The sequence below is a fragment of the Lichenostomus cassidix genome, chromosome 2 (assembly GCF_008360975.1).
Source record: "Lichenostomus cassidix isolate B80296 chromosome 2, HeHo_3.0, whole genome shotgun sequence".
Lineage (NCBI taxonomy): Eukaryota > Metazoa > Chordata > Aves > Passeriformes > Meliphagidae > Lichenostomus > Lichenostomus cassidix.
Window position 1 is genome coordinate 110,064,081 of NC_139482.1, and position 17,870 is coordinate 110,081,950.

At 42.2% G+C, this 17,870-nt stretch overlaps 2 protein-coding genes across 2 annotated transcripts in view; one reads left to right on the forward strand and one right to left on the reverse strand.

Moving 5' to 3' along the window:
• PRKDC (protein kinase, DNA-activated, catalytic subunit) overlaps nucleotides 1–5,607 on the reverse strand; it is an 81,751-nt gene extending 76,144 nt beyond the window's left edge. Inside the window, 7 exon segments of the mRNA XM_085052805.1 lie at nucleotides 392–491; nucleotides 1,191–1,303; nucleotides 2,480–2,588; nucleotides 3,854–3,928; nucleotides 4,736–4,828; nucleotides 4,916–4,992; nucleotides 5,450–5,607. Of these exon segments, the coding sequence (XP_084908931.1) occupies nucleotides 392–491; nucleotides 1,191–1,303; nucleotides 2,480–2,588; nucleotides 3,854–3,928; nucleotides 4,736–4,828; nucleotides 4,916–4,992; nucleotides 5,450–5,591 (709 nt within the window). The 5' untranslated portion in view covers nucleotides 5,592–5,607.
• Nucleotides 5,608–6,617: 1,010 nt separating this feature from the next.
• MCM4 (minichromosome maintenance complex component 4) lies at nucleotides 6,618–17,247 on the forward strand. Its single transcript, XM_085052807.1, has 17 exons — nucleotides 6,618–6,744; nucleotides 6,873–6,973; nucleotides 7,110–7,268; nucleotides 7,988–8,151; nucleotides 8,237–8,335; nucleotides 8,470–8,565; nucleotides 8,654–8,749; nucleotides 9,149–9,287; nucleotides 9,723–9,943; nucleotides 10,467–10,587; nucleotides 11,959–12,218; nucleotides 13,128–13,493; nucleotides 13,698–13,825; nucleotides 15,098–15,305; nucleotides 15,836–16,064; nucleotides 16,183–16,316; nucleotides 16,676–17,247. The coding sequence occupies exons 2-17, from the start codon at nucleotides 6,904–6,906 to the stop codon at nucleotides 16,766–16,768; spliced, it is 2,583 nt and encodes an 860-aa protein (XP_084908933.1). The 5' UTR covers nucleotides 6,618–6,744; nucleotides 6,873–6,903; the 3' UTR covers nucleotides 16,769–17,247.
• Nucleotides 17,248–17,870: the final 623 nt, after the last annotated feature.

Below are 17,870 nucleotides of genomic sequence, written 5' to 3' on the forward strand. Positions count from 1 at the left end.
ATACTCTTGAATTTGAAAAAAATATTGTACATCTATATTAACTGATTTTTCTGAATACCCATGTTTTAACAGACTCTTAAGAGACACACATTTCCATACAAACTGCATTGCAGCTTCTCACAGCTGCCCAATATGTGGTCAGAAAATAGCACTTCAAAGATTTACATATAGGAAAGCACTAATGAAGCCACTTCACACAAAGACAGACTACAAGGACTGTATTTTGCATAAACCATTTACCAGCAGGGAAATTTTCATTCTGAATTTACACACAGAAATGGTGCTACTTTTTGGCTATACCAATTATTATTGGCATAATAATTAAATGTATAACTGTCTGTAAAAGCATATCAAAATGTGTAACTGCCTTTTACATAGAAAAAAACCATACCTTCATCCACAGACTTAGTGAAGTTGTACATCAGGGCAACCAGACCCCTCAGACACCCTGCTACAAGAGGCAGCTTGGGTCCCCTCGTAGCAGATGTCATCTGGAAAACATAAAATATCCTCAAGCTAAGATAAATTTAGACCAAGGCTTCCCAGTTCCTAGAATTGTAGATAAAACAATTTACTTCAACTTTAAAGTTACATCAGCACCCAACTCTACAAACACAACTCCACAGAAACATCTCCTACTCCTAAGTGTCACATCATTTGGAGGGAAGCATAAGAAATCCTTTGAAAAGCATGGAAATGTTCCATGAACGTAACCATAGCACAACTTAGATAACACGCACTAATGTGTGTTAAAAGTTCTTAAAAATGCAGAATATATGCAAGAAAAGTTCAGCAGGAATGTGATATTTACCTCAAGTGCAAGGACTTTGCAGCCAATAGAGAACAAATCAGAAACTACCAGTGCATGACAACATAACATTTCTTGGGGAATGATCATCACATGCTATCTTTTCTCACAGTAAATTGGGTAGTTTGCTGTTACTGATGGCCTTGAATTTCTACACTGAAAGCTTCTCAGAACCAGAGAACACAAACTTAAACAGTGGTTAAGGAAGCATTTATGATTGTCCAGTTAGATCCCTATAAACTGTACTAGCTACAATAGTATTCCAACCCAGTGCTATACACTCCAAAGGAAAGAAAAAAAAAAAAAACCAAAACAAAACAAAAACAAAGCAATGAAAAAAAGAAGCAAAAAACCAAAGAATGAAAAGAAATTCCAATCATACCTGTGTTCTAAGCTCTCCCAGATAAGCTCGGAATAGCTTTTCAGAGTTGTTAATCATGTCACTAGGCTGGACTTCTCCCAAAACTCCCAAAAGTTCATAAATCTTTTCCAATACTAAAAAATAATTTTTAATATTGTTGAATCTTAATTACTGAAATAATTGCTTCGACATTTCCAGCACAATTCCTTTTAACTTGCAACCGTAAGAAAACCACCCCTGACAGATTAATTGGTGACTGAAGTGTGGGACAGACATGTTCTTATGTACACACACACACACACACATATATATAGCTACAAACTACAATATGAGATGCATCCTCCTCTCACACGAACTAGTTGAACACATTTACTGTTTTCAAACAGGGCTCAGAAAACTGATTTAAAGGCCCTATACACTGAGGAAGCACTTATTATGGCGAACAGCTAGCAGAAGTTTCTAGGCTTGAATTCAAACTGAAGGATTCTTTGCAGGCACAAGTTTTATGAGGGGTAGACCTGCCAAGCCAAGATTTCAGCTGTAACTAGCCAAGATGATCAAACTGGAGCTCATAGTAACATGCCATAAATAATAGTGTCAGGCAAGGCAGAAACTCATGAGCTCACTTTAGAGCTGATAGCTCCATACAGGAGCTATCACACTAAAACTGAAACTTTGAGGACAACACTAGTCAGGGTTAGGATAAGATTACAAAGAGCTTTAGAATCACAGATTCATTTAGGTTGGAACAGACCTTTAAGATCATCAAGCTCAACCATTAACCCAACACTGCCAAGTCTCTTTACTGAACCCTGCCCCAAGTGCTACATCTGCACATCTTTTACACATGTCCAGTGATGGTGACTCCACCACTTCCCTGGAAGCTTGTTCCAAAGACTGACAGCCCTTTACATGAAGAAATTGATCTGAATATCCAATCGAAACCTCCCCTGGTGTACCTGAGGCCATTTCCTCTTGCCTTGTCACGTGTTACCTGGGAGAAGAGACTAACCCCAATCAGAAGAGACTGACCCAATCTGGGTACGCCCTCCTTTCAGGTGGTTGTAGGGAGCAATAAGGCCTCCCCTGAGCCTCCTTTTCTCCAGGCTAAACACCCCCAGCTCCCTCATCTGCTCCTCACAGGATTTGTGCTCCAGACCCTTCAACAGCTCTATTGCCTTTCTCTGGACTTGCTCCAGCACCTCAATGTCTTTCTTGTAGTGAGGGGCCTAGAACTGAACATAGCATTTGAGGTGTGCCCTCACCAGTGCCGAGTACAGGTGGACAGTCTAGGAAAAACTAAAGCCTACCTGTATCAGGAATTTTACTTTTTGCAGCAAGCTCCCCATAAAATTTATTAAATATCTCTCTAACTTTCATTTCTTCCATCAGACAGGAACGTCGCAAACTGTGAAGCAACTAAGAGAGATTAAAAAAAAAAATCAGCAAAAACATTAAGATCGATACCACAACACTACTTGGTCTAAATAAAAACACAGTTCATACATGTAACTTCAGCTTAAGTGAGCAAGTATGCTATTCAATGAAAGAGATCTAAGATGACTTACTCAAAAAAGAGTAATGGCATGCAATCTACTTTAACAACAAACTACCTTCCTATATATGCATAAATACAAAATTTGCAACTTTTAATTTAAAGCATATATATCATACATAGATCGCATACATGAAACTCATACATGGTATGATTTATACATTTGTACACATAAACCCCATGAGAGCACAAGCTTAGCAAGTCTGCAGTAGCTTTTACCATATTCCATTTTTCTCCCTGCTGATATAAAGCCAATCCAATTCACAGAACCGACTCAGAATAACTCTGAAGGGAGTTTTGTTCCTCATAAACAAATCTAAGTAGCCACAAAAGCATTTACATAAGAAAAGTCTAAATGCATTCAAAGGAACTACTGTCTCACAAGGCAACTAAATTTCTGCAAAAACACTCCTCCTCCTCCACACCTTTCAAATACTGTATCTTATACTGTTATATATAATACACAGTATTTTAAAGCAAGATTGCAATTGAACAGCAAAATTTCTCCCTAAATAACTGTAACAAACTGAGAAAGAGATCTGCATCTGCTCCCAAAACAATTGTGTCTTGCTCTAACAGATGAAGGAATGACATGTCCACATCTAAGCAACCTACTGGAGAACATTGAAGACAATCCGCTGTTGAGACATATTTTTTTCTAACATCTAAATATTATACTATCTTGCTACTGCAGCATACCCCTTCCTCATGAGGGGAAGAGGAGGGGCAGACACTGATCTCTTCTCTCTGATGTCCAGTGACAGGACCCAGGGGAATGGCCTGAAGTTGTATCACGGGAGGTTTAGGTTGGATATTAGAAAATGGTTTTTCACCCAGAGGGTTGTTGGGCACTAGAACAGGCTCCCCAGGGTAGTGCTCACAGCACCAAGCCTGACAAGGCTTCAGGAAACATTTGGACAATGCTCTCAGGCACATGGTGTGACTTTTTGGGATGGTGCTGTGCAGGGCCAGGAGCTGGACTCGATGATCCTTGTGGATCCCTTCCAACTCAGCATATGCTGTGACTCTGTGATACAGATTTTCTGCATGATATAGTGTAAGCATAGTAATACAACAGATTTTCTTCTTCTTCTCTAGAAACAACAGGGATTCATAAAATGCGTTTTACCTTAATCAGAAGTTCCAGTGCTGAGATTTTACATTTTGCTGCTCTCTCTTTTGTATAGACACTAAGACAAGTTTGCTACAAAGGAAAGAAAATGGAGATTACAATACTTGTAAGTAAAGACAAAAACTCAAAGATAACAATGTTCCCCTACCTCCTTTTTAAAAAAACTAAGACAATACCTAGTCCTGGAAGTGGCTTCACTGACAATACTGCAGCACTGTCTGACATAATAACAAATCCCAGCTCAAGCAAAGAAATTGCAGTTCCTGAAGTAAAAGGCATACAGAGCAAATTTTCTATCTAGCTACTATCAGTCCTTACAATAAGTAGCTAGTAATTTGAGATCAGAAACTTCAGTGATGCAGTCAAGCATTTCTATGCAAAGCAGCACAGAGTTATTCAGCAGTCCAGGATCCAGTAACTTCAGGTATTGCAGTTACCACCAATTTCTGTATATATTGTGAAACCAACAACTTCTCAGGAAAATTTTTTTTAAAACTGGTATTTAAAATTAACCACCACCAACAGAAGCACTTAAAATTTTACATTTATATTATGACTTTAGTTTGTACAAATTAGAAGTTACAACTATTACTTCCAAAGAAAATAACTAACTTTCAGAACCAATACCCACTAAGTTCTATAAAGAAAAGTTTAAAAAAAATTAAGTCTGTAGCTGAACAAAAAATTCCACACTGCTCTATGGTATGAATTACACTTTATGTCAAACAAATTATTTCAGCTCTAACAAGAGCACTAGAGACTGGCAAAGCTGACTGGGAGGGGTGAAGTATAGCTATGAATGTTATGACATTACACCCACCAGACTTGTTTCAACCATCTGGCAAAGACACATTTAGGAAATAATTTTCATTTACCTACCTTAATGTTACAGGCATAAGGATGAATTTTGTCACCCACTTTTTCCATGAAGACACAAAGAAACTTCAACGCTTCTTCCCTGCAATCTCGAAACTGAAAAGTCAAAAAAAAAAATTGAAGTGTGCAAAGTTTTGTTCATCTAGCACTATCAAACAACTACTTTGAAGTTTGCCAACTTACCTCCTCGATGGTGAGGGATCTGTGGATAAAGACGAGTAAGCCATGCTCCTGGGAAAACACCAGGGACAGGTGCAGCGCTGCAAAGGAGCCATCAGGTGGTTGGTTTCATGGACACCACCCAGCCCATCCCTGGTGCAGAAGGGTGCTCTGACGCCTTGGGCATGACTGCCGCTTGTCACCAGAAAAACCACAACATGGTGTGGGTGTTACTGACCGCCCCACGGCCTCGGGGCCCGGGCCTGTGCCTGCACCCTCGCCTGCCCCTGCTCAGGGCCGAGGCAAAGCCAACCTGAGGACAGCTCCGCACAGACGGGCCCGCAGAGAAGTGCTTCTAGCTCGGGGAATGGTCATCCCGGGCAAGAGACCCTCCCTCCCTCCCTCCCTGGGAATCCACCTTTATGCCCCACCAGTGACACAAAGCGTGGAGCGCAGCAGGAGGCAGCCGCCGCGCAGGAGCACCGGCCCGGTGCGTGTGTCCCCCGCCACCGAGCCCTCCCCGAGCCCCCTCGCACCCCGCCGGGCCCGCTGCCGCACCCTGCTCGCCGCCGCCCACGCTGGCCACGCAGGTCTCGGCCAGGCTGCGGAGCAGGCTGTATCCGTGCAGGGCGCTGCCCGCGGCATCGCCGGGCTGCAGGCAGCGGTGCAGCTGGAGCAGGCACTGCTGGACCCCAGCCATGCTGCCCCGGCCCGCCGGGAACCGGGCAAGGAAGGGGCGGGAAGGGGCGAGACGGGCCCGCCTCCCGCCGCATCCAACGCCAGCCGCGGGGGACACGGCTGCTGAGCTGGCCAGAGGCGCTCCGCCGGACCGTTCCCGGCGCAACAAGGGCTGGGGGCAGGGTAGAGCGTTTCGGGCCCTTTTATGGCTCTCGTGGCAGGATGGGCTCAGGACATGCACATACAGAGTCACAAAACGGGTCATGTTGGAAGGGACCTCAGTGGGCCATCTGGTCCAACGTCCCTGTCCAAGCAGGGTCATCCTAGAGCACATGGCACAGGATTGTGTCCAGATCGTTCTTGAATATCTCCGGAGAGGGAAACTCCACCACCTCTCTGGGCAACCTGTTCCAGTGCACGGTCACTGCACAGTAAAGAGGTTCTACCTCATATTCAGGTAGAACTTCCTGAACATCAGTTTCTGCCCGCTGCCTCTTGTCCTATTGCTGGGCACCACCAAAAGAAGCCTGCTCCGTTCTATTGTCATCCTCCCTTCAGATAAGACACTGATGAGATTCACTCTCGCTCGTCTCTTCCAGAGACTGTACAGGCCCAGCTCCCTCAGCGTTTCCTCATCAGAGAGATGCTCCAGTCCGTTAATCATCTTTACTGCCCTCCGCTAGACCCGCTCCGGGAGCTGCAGGTCTGTGTTGTACTGAGGAGTCCAGAACCGGACACACTAAGGCTGGATACAGTAGTAGGTTCTTCCCCCCCCCCCCCTCCCCCCGAGAATGGGCTGCTCCGACCTCCCCACGCCTCCCTGCAGCCCTAGATTTTGCCGCGAAATTCAGCGAGGTGCGGGCGGCTCCACTCTGGGTTGCGGGGGGAGAGCCGATGTGCCGTTACTGAGGGCAGCCTCTGTCTCGTACCACAGGTAGTAACCTGCATCATAATTCTTGCTCTACTGTAGCAGGTCGATCGGGGCTCGATCCTCACCTCTTGGTACAAAGGATTCATCTCCTTCCTCCTTTCCTTCTCGGTTCCGCATCCCCCCCTTCTGCCTCCGTTGGGCGCTCCCGTCACGATCGCGCCTCGCTATTGGCCAGAAAGCCCGGGAGAGCGCGCACGCCGCTGGCTTTGGCGCGGAGTGCGGTGGAGTCTGTGGGGTCGTACAGGTGGGTGAGGGCGCCGGGCGGGGGTCGCGGCTGGCCAGGGGAGGAAAGGGAGGAAACCCGCCGGTCGGGGCTCGGCCGGTGGCGGAGCGCCCGCCGCTCTCATTCTTCTCGCCGACCCCTACCCCCAGGTAGGACCGCCGCGGGAGCCGCAGCAGCGCCATGTCTTCGCCGGCCTCCACCCCCAGCCGCCGCCGGGGCAAGCGCGGCCGGGGCAGCAACCCCCCGACTCGTAAGTGCTGCAGCGGGAAGGGACCGGCGGGCTGGGACCTTCCGCCCCGGGGGTGATCTGCTAACGCCCCTCGGTCCGCCTGGTGCGGCGGCCTGGCTACTTGTAACGCCGGCTCTGGTCCGCTTGTGTCTTGCAGCACAAGATGCTCGCTCTCCTCCTTCCCAGAAGCGTCGGGCAGACGACTCCACCTCCACCGGGGACCTGCAGCCCATGCCCACGTCCCCGCCCGCCGACGTGCAGAGCCCCGGCGCCGCCGATGCGCTGTTCTCCAGCCCGCCGCAGTTCCGCCACTCCGGTACGCCGGGGCTGGGGCAGCTCCGTGGCTGTGCGGGCTCGGGAATGCAGCCCGGGATCCCGCCTGCACCGCCGTGCGGCGAGCCAGCGTCGGGAACGGATCTGGCTGGAAAACACTCGAGGGAAAAATGAGCGTTGTCTCATGTTTCTCATTTGAATTTAGTATAGTGAGCACTACAGGAGCACAGTCAGTGTCTGGGGTGCAGATCTCTATCGTAGTTTCCAGTTAGCATGGAGTATGTATTGGGAATTATACCTTAAATTTTATTTATAGAATAAAGTAGTAAAACTACTAATGCAGAAGGAACTAGGTTGTCTGCCATAGAAAGCCTTTTTTGCTTTTACATATAGGATTGTTCTTAATTCCAGTAGCTGTTAATTGTGTCACTTGCTTTACAGCCCCAAAAATACTGAAAAATGTGTTTCATCTAAAATTCTGCATGTTTTTATGCTTCCAACTCCAATGTAGTTTCAAAATGCTACAGAGTTTTCTAGGGAAGCTTTATTAGAACCTGGGATCTTTGAGAAGAGCTATTAATGCAAAGAAAAGTTGTAGGAAGACTGGCAATATCTTTGTTGTGTGTTTTGACAAAACACTGGACTGGATTGATACTACTCGCTTCATGACAGAGTTAAAGGAATTATGAGACCAAGAGGAATTTTAGTCTGCTCTAGGTGTAAACCATCTTGATAATCATTATAAAACACTTCCTTTTGTAGCTATTCCTCTTGACTTCGACATCAGCTCACCTCTGACTTACGGCACACCCAGCTCCAGGGTAGAGGGTACCCCACGAAGTGGTGTGCGAGGAACTCCAGTCAGGCAGAGGCCTGATCTCGGGTCTGCCCGTAAAGCCAGACAAGTGGATTTACACTCAGATGGGGTAGGTGGATGTCTCTCCTCTTGTATTTGACAACTTCTTTTTAAACATATATATATTTGTATATGCTTCATTTGTTTCCATGCAGCTGGCTGAGGATTTAGTATCAACTGAGCAATCTCTTGGACAAAGGCTTGTTATTTGGGGAACAGATGTTAATGTGGCCTCATGCAAAGAAAAATTCCAGGTATGTTTCTTCTTTTTTTTAAATGAAAAGCTAGCTTGGTTTTAAAAACTATTAGCTGAATCTGATACAAAGTAGGTGTTTGTACTGCTAAATTCTGCTAATTTTTCTGTCTTTCTTTTACCTCTAACATTCAGAGATTTCTCCAGCGCTTTATTGATCCACTGGATAAAGAGGATGAAGACATTGGCCTGGATCTTAACGAGCCACGCTATATGCAACGACTTCAAGAGGTACTTGTAATGCAGTGAATTCAGCTCTTCTTTTTTTCAGGCTTGCATGGCATGCCATTGATCTAAAGATTTCCTAACTCCCTTGCAGATTAATATGGTTGGGGAACCATTCCTGAATGTAAATTGTGACCATCTACGATCATTTGATGAAAACCTCTATAGGCAACTGATCTGCTATCCTCAGGTGAAGTAGCACACTTGTTTTCTGGCTTTCAGGTGGCCCTTTCATATTTCGGGGTTTTAAAATGCTTGTTTAAATGCAGTGCATACTTGGTGTGATCGGTGCAATATCAGTGGCTGCTTTATTTTACTGAATATAAAATGTCCTGTTTCGTAATAGATGGTCATAGATTCAGTGAGTACCTCGTGCATGCAAAGTTAGCTGGTGAACTGCAATGTCCAGAGTCTTGTACTACCCTCCCACCCCTTGCAATACTCAAGTGAATGAATGAATATGATCCAAACAGCAAGTTATTTGTTATGCAGGAAAATACTCATTCCCAGCTGATCAGCTGCACATAAAATGCTAAATGCAACATTACTTCATTCTGTGATTTAAGTTGTTTCTAATGATTTTATATAGGAAGTTATCCCAACATTTGACATGGCTGCCAATGAGATCTTTTTTGATCGTTACCCTGATTCAATACTAGAGCATCAGATTCAAGTGAGGCCATACAATGCACTGAAGACCAGGAATATGAGAAATCTAAACCCTGAAGGTAAACTTTTTGCTTACCATGTTAGAAAAGAATCTTAAAGATTTTCATAAACTCAATGAATACTAACATAGAATTACATTAAGAATATATAAAACTGTACTTGTGGTCTATCCAGATCAATGTCTTCCACTCATATGTCTGTTTCAGAAGCAAATGCTTTAGAGCCCAAATGCAGATTTAATCTAACCATACAGGAAATCTCTCCTATCATCAACTACTTCTGTTCTTCTACAAGTGCACAGGATTCTTTCTATTGTATACATACTCCTGTAAGTTAGAGTGTTTGTTCTGTGCATTTATGATTCTTTTTGCTCAAACAAAATAGTAGTAACCTAACTGAATGTTTGCTCCTGCCTAAAACCTATTGTAACATGAAATGGTTATTTAAATTTTAGGAGTATGAGGTCGTGACCTGAATCTCTGTGTTTTTTGTAGACATTGATCAACTCATCACCATCAGTGGCATGGTTATCAGAAGCTCCCAGTTAATTCCTGAGATGCAGGAAGCATTCTTTAGATGCCAGGTTTGCGCCTTCACCACCAGAGTGGAAATCGACCGTGGCAGGATTGCTGAACCATCAGTGTGCAAGAACTGTAACACAACGCACAGCATGGCACTGATTCACAACAGATCCATGTTTTCTGACAAACAGATGGTATGTTTGCTTAGGTAGTGGCTAATAGTGGCTAAAATGAAACAGTTCCTAGTTTTTGCTTCCCTACCCTCCTAAAATAATCAGTAGCATTAATTTTGTATCTTAAGACTGAACGCTTTGCAAAGGGAAAGTATTTGGGAACATGAAAATGGGTGAAACAACTTGGTAAAACAGTAAATCTACTTTGGAGAAGAAATGCATTAGGAGAGTGAAATGTACGCCTCTTAATGTTTCTATATGGAAGCCCCTTTATATACAGTACATCCGCTTCTGTCTACAATAGCTGAGCCATGTCTGTAGCAGCATTTTAGCCATTCCATTAGTAATCAGCAGAATTCTCATTTTCATCAACTCTTTTAATCAGTAATTAGTTTTGCTGTTTGGGGGGGTGGGGGGGTTTGTTCCTGAGCGATGTTCCTGATTGAAAACAATGCTGAAGACAGTTAATACAAAATTCTGTTGCATACTCTGTGGAAAAGCTTTGCTTTTTTCGAACTGAAACTTAAAGTGGTGTTTTTGCTAGATCAAACTGCAGGAGTCTCCTGAAGACATGCCAGCTGGACAGACCCCACATACAGTTGTGCTCTTTGCTCACAATGACCTTGTTGATAAAGTCCAGCCAGGTGACAGAGTTAATGTCACAGGTAAAATTTGGTTTGAGTATTTCCATTCTTCTTTTCCATTGATCCTAACTGTGTGTAAAGGGACCTGATGGGATGCACTTGGCAGTTCTGTGAGAGCTGGACACTTTCTTTGCAAGGCTCCTTAGTTATCTTTGGCTAAAATATTAAAAAAAAAAACCAATGTCACTTCTTAGAGTGAGGAGGAGACCTGGGGAACTGCAGCCCAGTCAACTTCATCTTCACTCCTGGGAAAGGTAATAGAGCCAATAATCATGGAAACCTTTTCTGATTGGGACGGTCTTGTACACCCTCATTAAACTTGCAGACAAAAAACAAAGGAAGCAGTGCTTGATACTGTGGTGCCAGCATTCTCCTGGGCTGTATTAGGGGTGCTGCCAGCAGGTTGAAAGAGTACTGGGTCCAGTTGTGGGGTCTCCCTGGGCAAGGGAGACATGAACATACAGCAGTGAATTCACCAAAGGGCTAGGATGGTAACAGAAACCTCTGTCATACATGGAAAGGCCAAGAAAGCTGGAACTACTCAGCCTGGAGAAGAAGGCTTGGGGAAATCTTAAAAGCATGTTTAGAAATACCTGATTTGGTGTGGGTGGAGGGGCAGTAGTGCCAAGAAGGCAAAGCCAGACTTTTTAGTGATGCCTAGTGGCACACAGAGGACACAAGCTGAGATACAGGCAATTCCAGTTAAAAGAAGAACTTTTTTACTGTCAATGTAGTCGAGCTGCATCACAGGTTGCCTGGCAAGGCTGTGTGGAGTCCTTGTCCTTAGAGATATCCAAAACCTGATTGGACACAGCCTTTAGCAAGCAGTGGACTCCAGCAGACTCCACTTTGAGCCCGTGGTTGGACTAGATAGTCTCCAGGTTGTCTGACCTTGATTTCTTCATTCTGAAACTGTAGCTGAAGAAGAGGAAGTATCTTAAATAAGGTCTGCAGTCAGGGGAGTGATAATGTAAAGTAAGTCTTGTGATACTGCAGCAACATTTTATAAACCACTTTGCTTTAAAACAACTGCTGTAAAAAAACCAAGCTATTTGAAATGCATTAGAAAGCTGTTATTAAACTTGGCACTTAAAAAAAAGGGGAAAGGCTAACTGGAGTGGGAATTTCAAAACTATCAAGCCTTCATTTTTTTTTCACAAATGCTTTCATTGTTGAGAACACTTGTGGTAGGTAAAACACACATTTATCTGCAAAAATAGGGTTTGGATTACTTAAATATGGCTTCTACATGACTTGAAGTGAGAAATGAGATGATAAAGTATTTTGATTGTTTAGAAAAACCTTACTCTTCCAGGGAACTTGTAAACTTTTTAGGGTTTGGAATTACCATGGTTCTCCACATCTAATAGCGTGATTAAAATTTGTATTTAGGCATCTACAGGGCAGTCCCCATCCGAGAGAATCCCCGGGTCAGCACTGTCAAATCCGTGTATAAAACCCACATTGACGTCATACACTATCGCAAGACAGACTCCAAACGCCTGCATGGTGTTGATGAGGAAACGGAGCAGAAGAGGTTTACAGAGGAACGTGTGGAAATGCTCAAAGAGCTGTCTAAAAAAGCAGACATATATGAGAGACTTGCTTTAGCGTTGGCTCCAAGTATCTATGAGCATGAAGATATCAAAAAGGTGAAAAGTTCTGTATTTTTCTTGTAAGATATGTATTTATATGAGTTTATTTGTAATTACTGTTTGTTGTGGAAGTATTCTTGAAGCTTAAAAACTCAAAAAGCTGTGTCTTGAGCAGTCAAAATGTCATGGCCTTGTCAGAGTGGAGTTGGTTTTAAGTGTATCACAATTCTTTTCAATCTATTAAGGACTGTTAATTAGAGGAAAGATACTGAAAAGGTAGGAAGGCAGTAGAACTGGGAAGACTTAATTGCAGGATGCAACTTGGACATTTTTTGGAAGTTCGGATTACTGATTATCAAAGGAAAACAAGTAGTTGTAACATAGTAAGTGCTTGCTGAAAAGAGGCATCCAAAAGGGAAGAGTAGCTTCAAAATGACATTTGGTTGGCTTTGAATTATGGAGTATCAAAACATTTACTCAGATATATCCAAGAAGGGACTTTTCCAATAAAGTGTAAACCGAGGTACTACAACATCGCAAAAACCGTAGTCAGTAGCAAGTCTCATGGTATTGTTAGACATCAAACACTCTTCGAAGTATATTCCTTTGGAGTGTTTTTAATTGATTTATACATTATTACAGTTCACAGGTTTCTCAAATTATAACTCAAAACCATACAATGATTTACTCATGAAATGGAAACACAGTAGTGACTATGCAATTTATTGTAACCTTCAAACATGCCAGCAAGGCACATCAAGTCTAGGGGGTGGAGTTGAGAAAAGCTAAAGACCCTTCAGATTCTTTAAGTTCCAACGACATGTAAAATTTCTGTCTTTAATGTTTGAAATCCAGATGCACTGAGTTGTGTTCATTTTAGCAGCGTTTGTTTTTTAGATGTTTCAGTTGAACAGTTGGATTTGCTCTGTTACATCTATACAAGAAGTGATGTTTTCATTTTTATAGGGTATTCTGCTTCAGCTTTTTGGGGGATCAAGGAAGGATTTTACTCACACAGGCAGAGGGAATTTTCGTGCAGAGATCAACATTCTTCTCTGTGGTGATCCTGGTACCAGCAAATCCCAGCTGCTCCAGTATGTGTATAACCTGGTTCCTCGAGGCCAATATACTTCTGGCAAAGGCTCAAGTGCAGTTGGTCTCACTGCATACGTGATGAAGGACCCAGAAACAAGGCAGCTGGTTCTTCAGACAGGTGCCCTGGTACTTAGTGACAATGGCATTTGCTGCATTGATGAGTTTGATAAAATGAATGAAAGCACAAGGTCAGTTCTACATGAAGTAATGGAACAACAGACACTCTCCATTGCAAAGGTAAACATCTTTTTAAGTATCCCATAGCAAATTGAAGTATTCCTAGAGGCTTTTGTTCTTGCTTTAATCAAAAGCTTTTGCAGTGCAGTTTTTTACTACAGAACCCACTTAATAACATTGGTGATATCATGAAATTTGGGGGAAAATGTTTTGGTGGCACATAGTTGCATCTGGTTTCAGAAATGGTTTTTTTCCTTCTGACAGGCTGGAATTATTTGCCAATTGAACGCTCGAACATCTATCCTAGCAGCAGCTAATCCTATAGAATCACAGTGGAATCCGAAAAAGACTACTATTGAAAACATTCAGCTTCCTCATACACTGCTCTCAAGGTACTGAACTGTGCTGCATGTGTCATTTCTAGGAGATGTTACACTTCCTCTTCTGAAAATGATTAAATATAATAGATTAGAACAACTGTGTTTGCTGCCTAGTGAAAAACTTCCATAGCACTTACTTCAAACGCTGTTCCTACAATTTCTATGTGAGCAGAGAAGTGTCTTTTAGTATTTACATGTTGACCTTGAACCACAGGTGTGGTAAAATCTCTAGGATCTCTTTTATTCTGTGTTGTTGTTTCATAGTCATCTACAAAAGAGCTGTTCTGAAACTTAGGGTATTGTAACTAACAAAAATTCAGGATGCTTTTCATAGCTCCATAAAGCTTTTAAAGTGAAACACTGATGATCAGGGAACTTGGAGCAGAGGTAGTAGAATCCTAAGATCTGTGCCTGCTTCATGTTGCTCTGTAAAGTTCAGCTGGGGAGGCAGCAGTGCTAGTTAAGTTATTTGGGCAGTAGCTGTTAGAGAACCACATTTAGTGTCTGCTGACAGAAACTTAAACTATGCTCTGAAGTTGTGTCTTGGTTAATTCCCACACTAACTGGAAATTTGAAGTACACACTGATGGTATAGAAGACATCCTGAGAATTTCAATTAAGAACTGCTTCATTTAGCTACTTAATATCAAATGACACCTTAGTGCACATGTACTGGATGAAACTAGGTTTGAGTAGTCCTCAATTCCACCATTTATTGGATTTAAGCTTAGAAAAATTAATTATTGGCTGGCTAAAAATATATTATCCATGTCGGCTTATAGTTGAGACTAGTTGAATATATTGTTTGTAGAATTATAAACCATTTTTCTTCAGGATTAAACTTCAAGTGCTTTTTGAATTTGTAGTTTATTTACTTGTATTTTTTTTCTGTTGCCTTTCAGGGCAGTATCTTTAGCAGCAAGTTTGTTCTGTGTATTTGTTGTATGTGCGGGATTTTTTGTTTGTGGTGCATGCTTTTTTTTTGGTGTGCGTGGCTTTTTTAATAAAATATGTCAGCCTTGAACATGGAATCTCTGAATTTTGCAGAACGTACCTCACTTTCAAAATTTCAATTCCATAGGATGTAAACAAATCCATTGTGCTGTTCTATACCTTGAGAATTCTAAAAAAATTTTCTTTCCAGTTTAAGAATGCAATTTCTACTTAGAGTAGGAATTTACAGTCTAGTAACTCCTGCCTGTACTTGTTAAGTCAAACCCCCTAAACAAAGTACCTAAATGACAAGAAAGTGTGCACACTAATGCTGGATCCTATCCCATTCAGATTTGACTTGATCTTTTTGATGTTGGATCCACGTGATGAAGCTTATGACAGACGCCTTGCTCGCCATTTGGTTTCACTGTACTATCAAACTGAAGAACAGATGGAGGAGGAATACATGGATATGGCAGTATTGAGGGATTACATTGCATATGCTCGTGGTTATGTAAATCCCAGATTAGGTGAAGAAGCAAGCCAAGCCCTTATTGAGGTAAAGGAATTGCTGCTGAGAATGTTCAGAGTCTTTCCTGACTTGTCAGAAGTGGTGAAATTCCCTCATATGTACACTCTCTATCTACGTAACAACTTTCTGTAAGATCCTTGAAAAAAGAGAAGGTCTCTAAAGGAAAGAGGGATGAGATGAAATGTCGTTCTGCATTCTTACGTTTAGCTTTCAGATATGTTGGTTTGGTTCCATCATAAAAAACACATTAAATTCTACTGAAGCAAAATCGATGTACCATCATAGACACAAGTACTGCTATATAGGACTAGTGTGAAATTCTTAAAGTGATTCAAAACTTGATTCATTACCATGATGTAATTTATTTATAATGGAAAGAAGTTATGTGATGTGGTTATTCATCACTGCAGAAGAACTGTGCGAGAAGAAATACAGTGTTTGGAATGGCTTGCCAGAATTGCTCATATTCTGAAATAAGAGGTGGGGGATGCAGGGGACTGAAAAAGAACGAATATGCCAAGATGTACTGAATGATGTAACGACTGTGTCCCTCTCAGGCGTACGTGGACATGAGGAAGATTGGCAGTGGCAGGGGAATGGTTTCTGCATACCCCCGGCAGCTGGAGTCTCTGATCAGGCTGGCAGAGGCACACGCCAAGGTGCGCTTCTCTGACAAGGTTGAAGCCATTGATGTAGAGGAAGCAAAACGCCTCCATCGGGAAGCACTGAAACAATCTGCCACTGATCCAAGGACTGGAATTGTGGACATATCCATTCTCACAACAGGTTCGTGCTTCTGTAGTGTTAAAGCAAGGCTGCTGTTGGGATTTTGTGATTTTTAAAATGTAATGTAATGTGTCCTCCTTGGCTGATTGCTAAAAGCTTTTTTCTTTCCTTTTATAAGGAATGAGCGCAACAGCTCGTAAGCGGAAAGAGGAGTTGGCTCAAGCCTTACGGAAGCTCATCCAATCAAAGGGTAAAGCACCATCTTTGAAGTACCAGCAGCTTTTGGATGATCTCCGAGCACAGTCTGATACAGTAAGTTTCCTGCTTTGTTTTTACATTTCCATTAATTTTTAAAAGCATTTTTTTTCAAATGAACATTCTTGTTCTCAAATCATGTTGTGAAAGGAAAGGAAACATCAATTTTTCCTGTTGGCATGACTAGAAAGCCAACTCTCTTACAGACAAAGGAGCTGAATCTGCTGTATATTAGTTTATTATGGCTTCTGGAATTAGCAAACTTAGCTTCAGCGTTCCAGGCCAGGCTTCAAATTTCAAATAGAACAAAATAAAACTTCAAATAAAAATATTAGAAAATCGGTAGAAAGTACAGCATTTTTACTACGTTTGAAGTATTTTCCCCATCTTTATTTGATTTCCTCCTTTTCTTTAAGGCTGTCACGAAGGAAATGTTTGAAGAAGCGCTTCGTGCCTTGGCTGATGAGGACTTCTTGACTGTGACTGGAAAGACTGTGAGGCTGCTGTGAGTTACCCTGTGCTTGAGAGCCTGCTGTCACAACTTGTACTTCGCCTCACTCAAGATAGTGTCAGCCTGCAAGATCTCTGAGATTTGGGGCTGTCATTTGCTATGACAGGCATAGGCTTTCCTTGCCAGCCAAATGGCTTCACTTTGCCTTACTGTATTGCCACTCTGCAAGATTTTCAAGGTTTGGGGTATCACTTGCTGTGACAAGAGTAGTTATGACTAAGTGACACTTCTGCAATTACAAGATATTACAACATTCCTAAAAAATCTTCATGTCAATAATGCTCTTTACATTTTAGCTAAATGTAATTACTAATAGGTCAAGGGCTCTGTGTTTTTATGAGACTTTTTAGAGCATGCTAGCAATATTGCCTGTATTTCCAACTGAATTGTAAAAATTCATCTTAAATGACTTCTTAGTAACTGCAGTTTTTACTGTTAGTACTGCTGTAAGCTGAAATAAAATTATTTGACTTAAAAGGACTCTCTTTTGTTCATGTCAAGTACAAATCAGCATATCCTGTGCTGAACACTCTTCAGTCTAGAATTCTGCAATTTTTTTAAGTTCATTGTGAGAGCATGAAAGGAACTTTGCTTTTGGTTTTTATCTGTTTGTTTGTTTTGTTTGACCCGTGTGTACTCTGGAAGTATCCTCAGTGTAAAAAAGGCAGAAAGATTCCACTTGAAACCACATTTCTTTACTTCAGTTTTAAGTATGACTGGATAAATTAAGATACCCTTGGCATAATGGCATATGATCAGTCCTGAAAGAACAAGTCTTGTAGCCTGTTTACAATAATATTCCCAAATGCCTGGTACTGGTGGTTTTTTTGTAGAAAAATACAATGCTATGTTGACCTTCCTCAGCTGTACCAAGTGGCAGAACTGCTTTATATGGTCTATTTTATTTAAGTGCAAAGAGCAGGTTAGAATCCTTGCATAACTGTTTCACCAGAACTTGGAATATGGATGTTACTGAGAAATACTCCAAACTGTACTCTGCCTTCACTTCATGAAGAGGGAAAAAAAGAATAATCAATCTATTGACTTACTTGAAGTGATCTTGGATTATACTCAGTGTTCATTGTGAAAGAATGATGAGT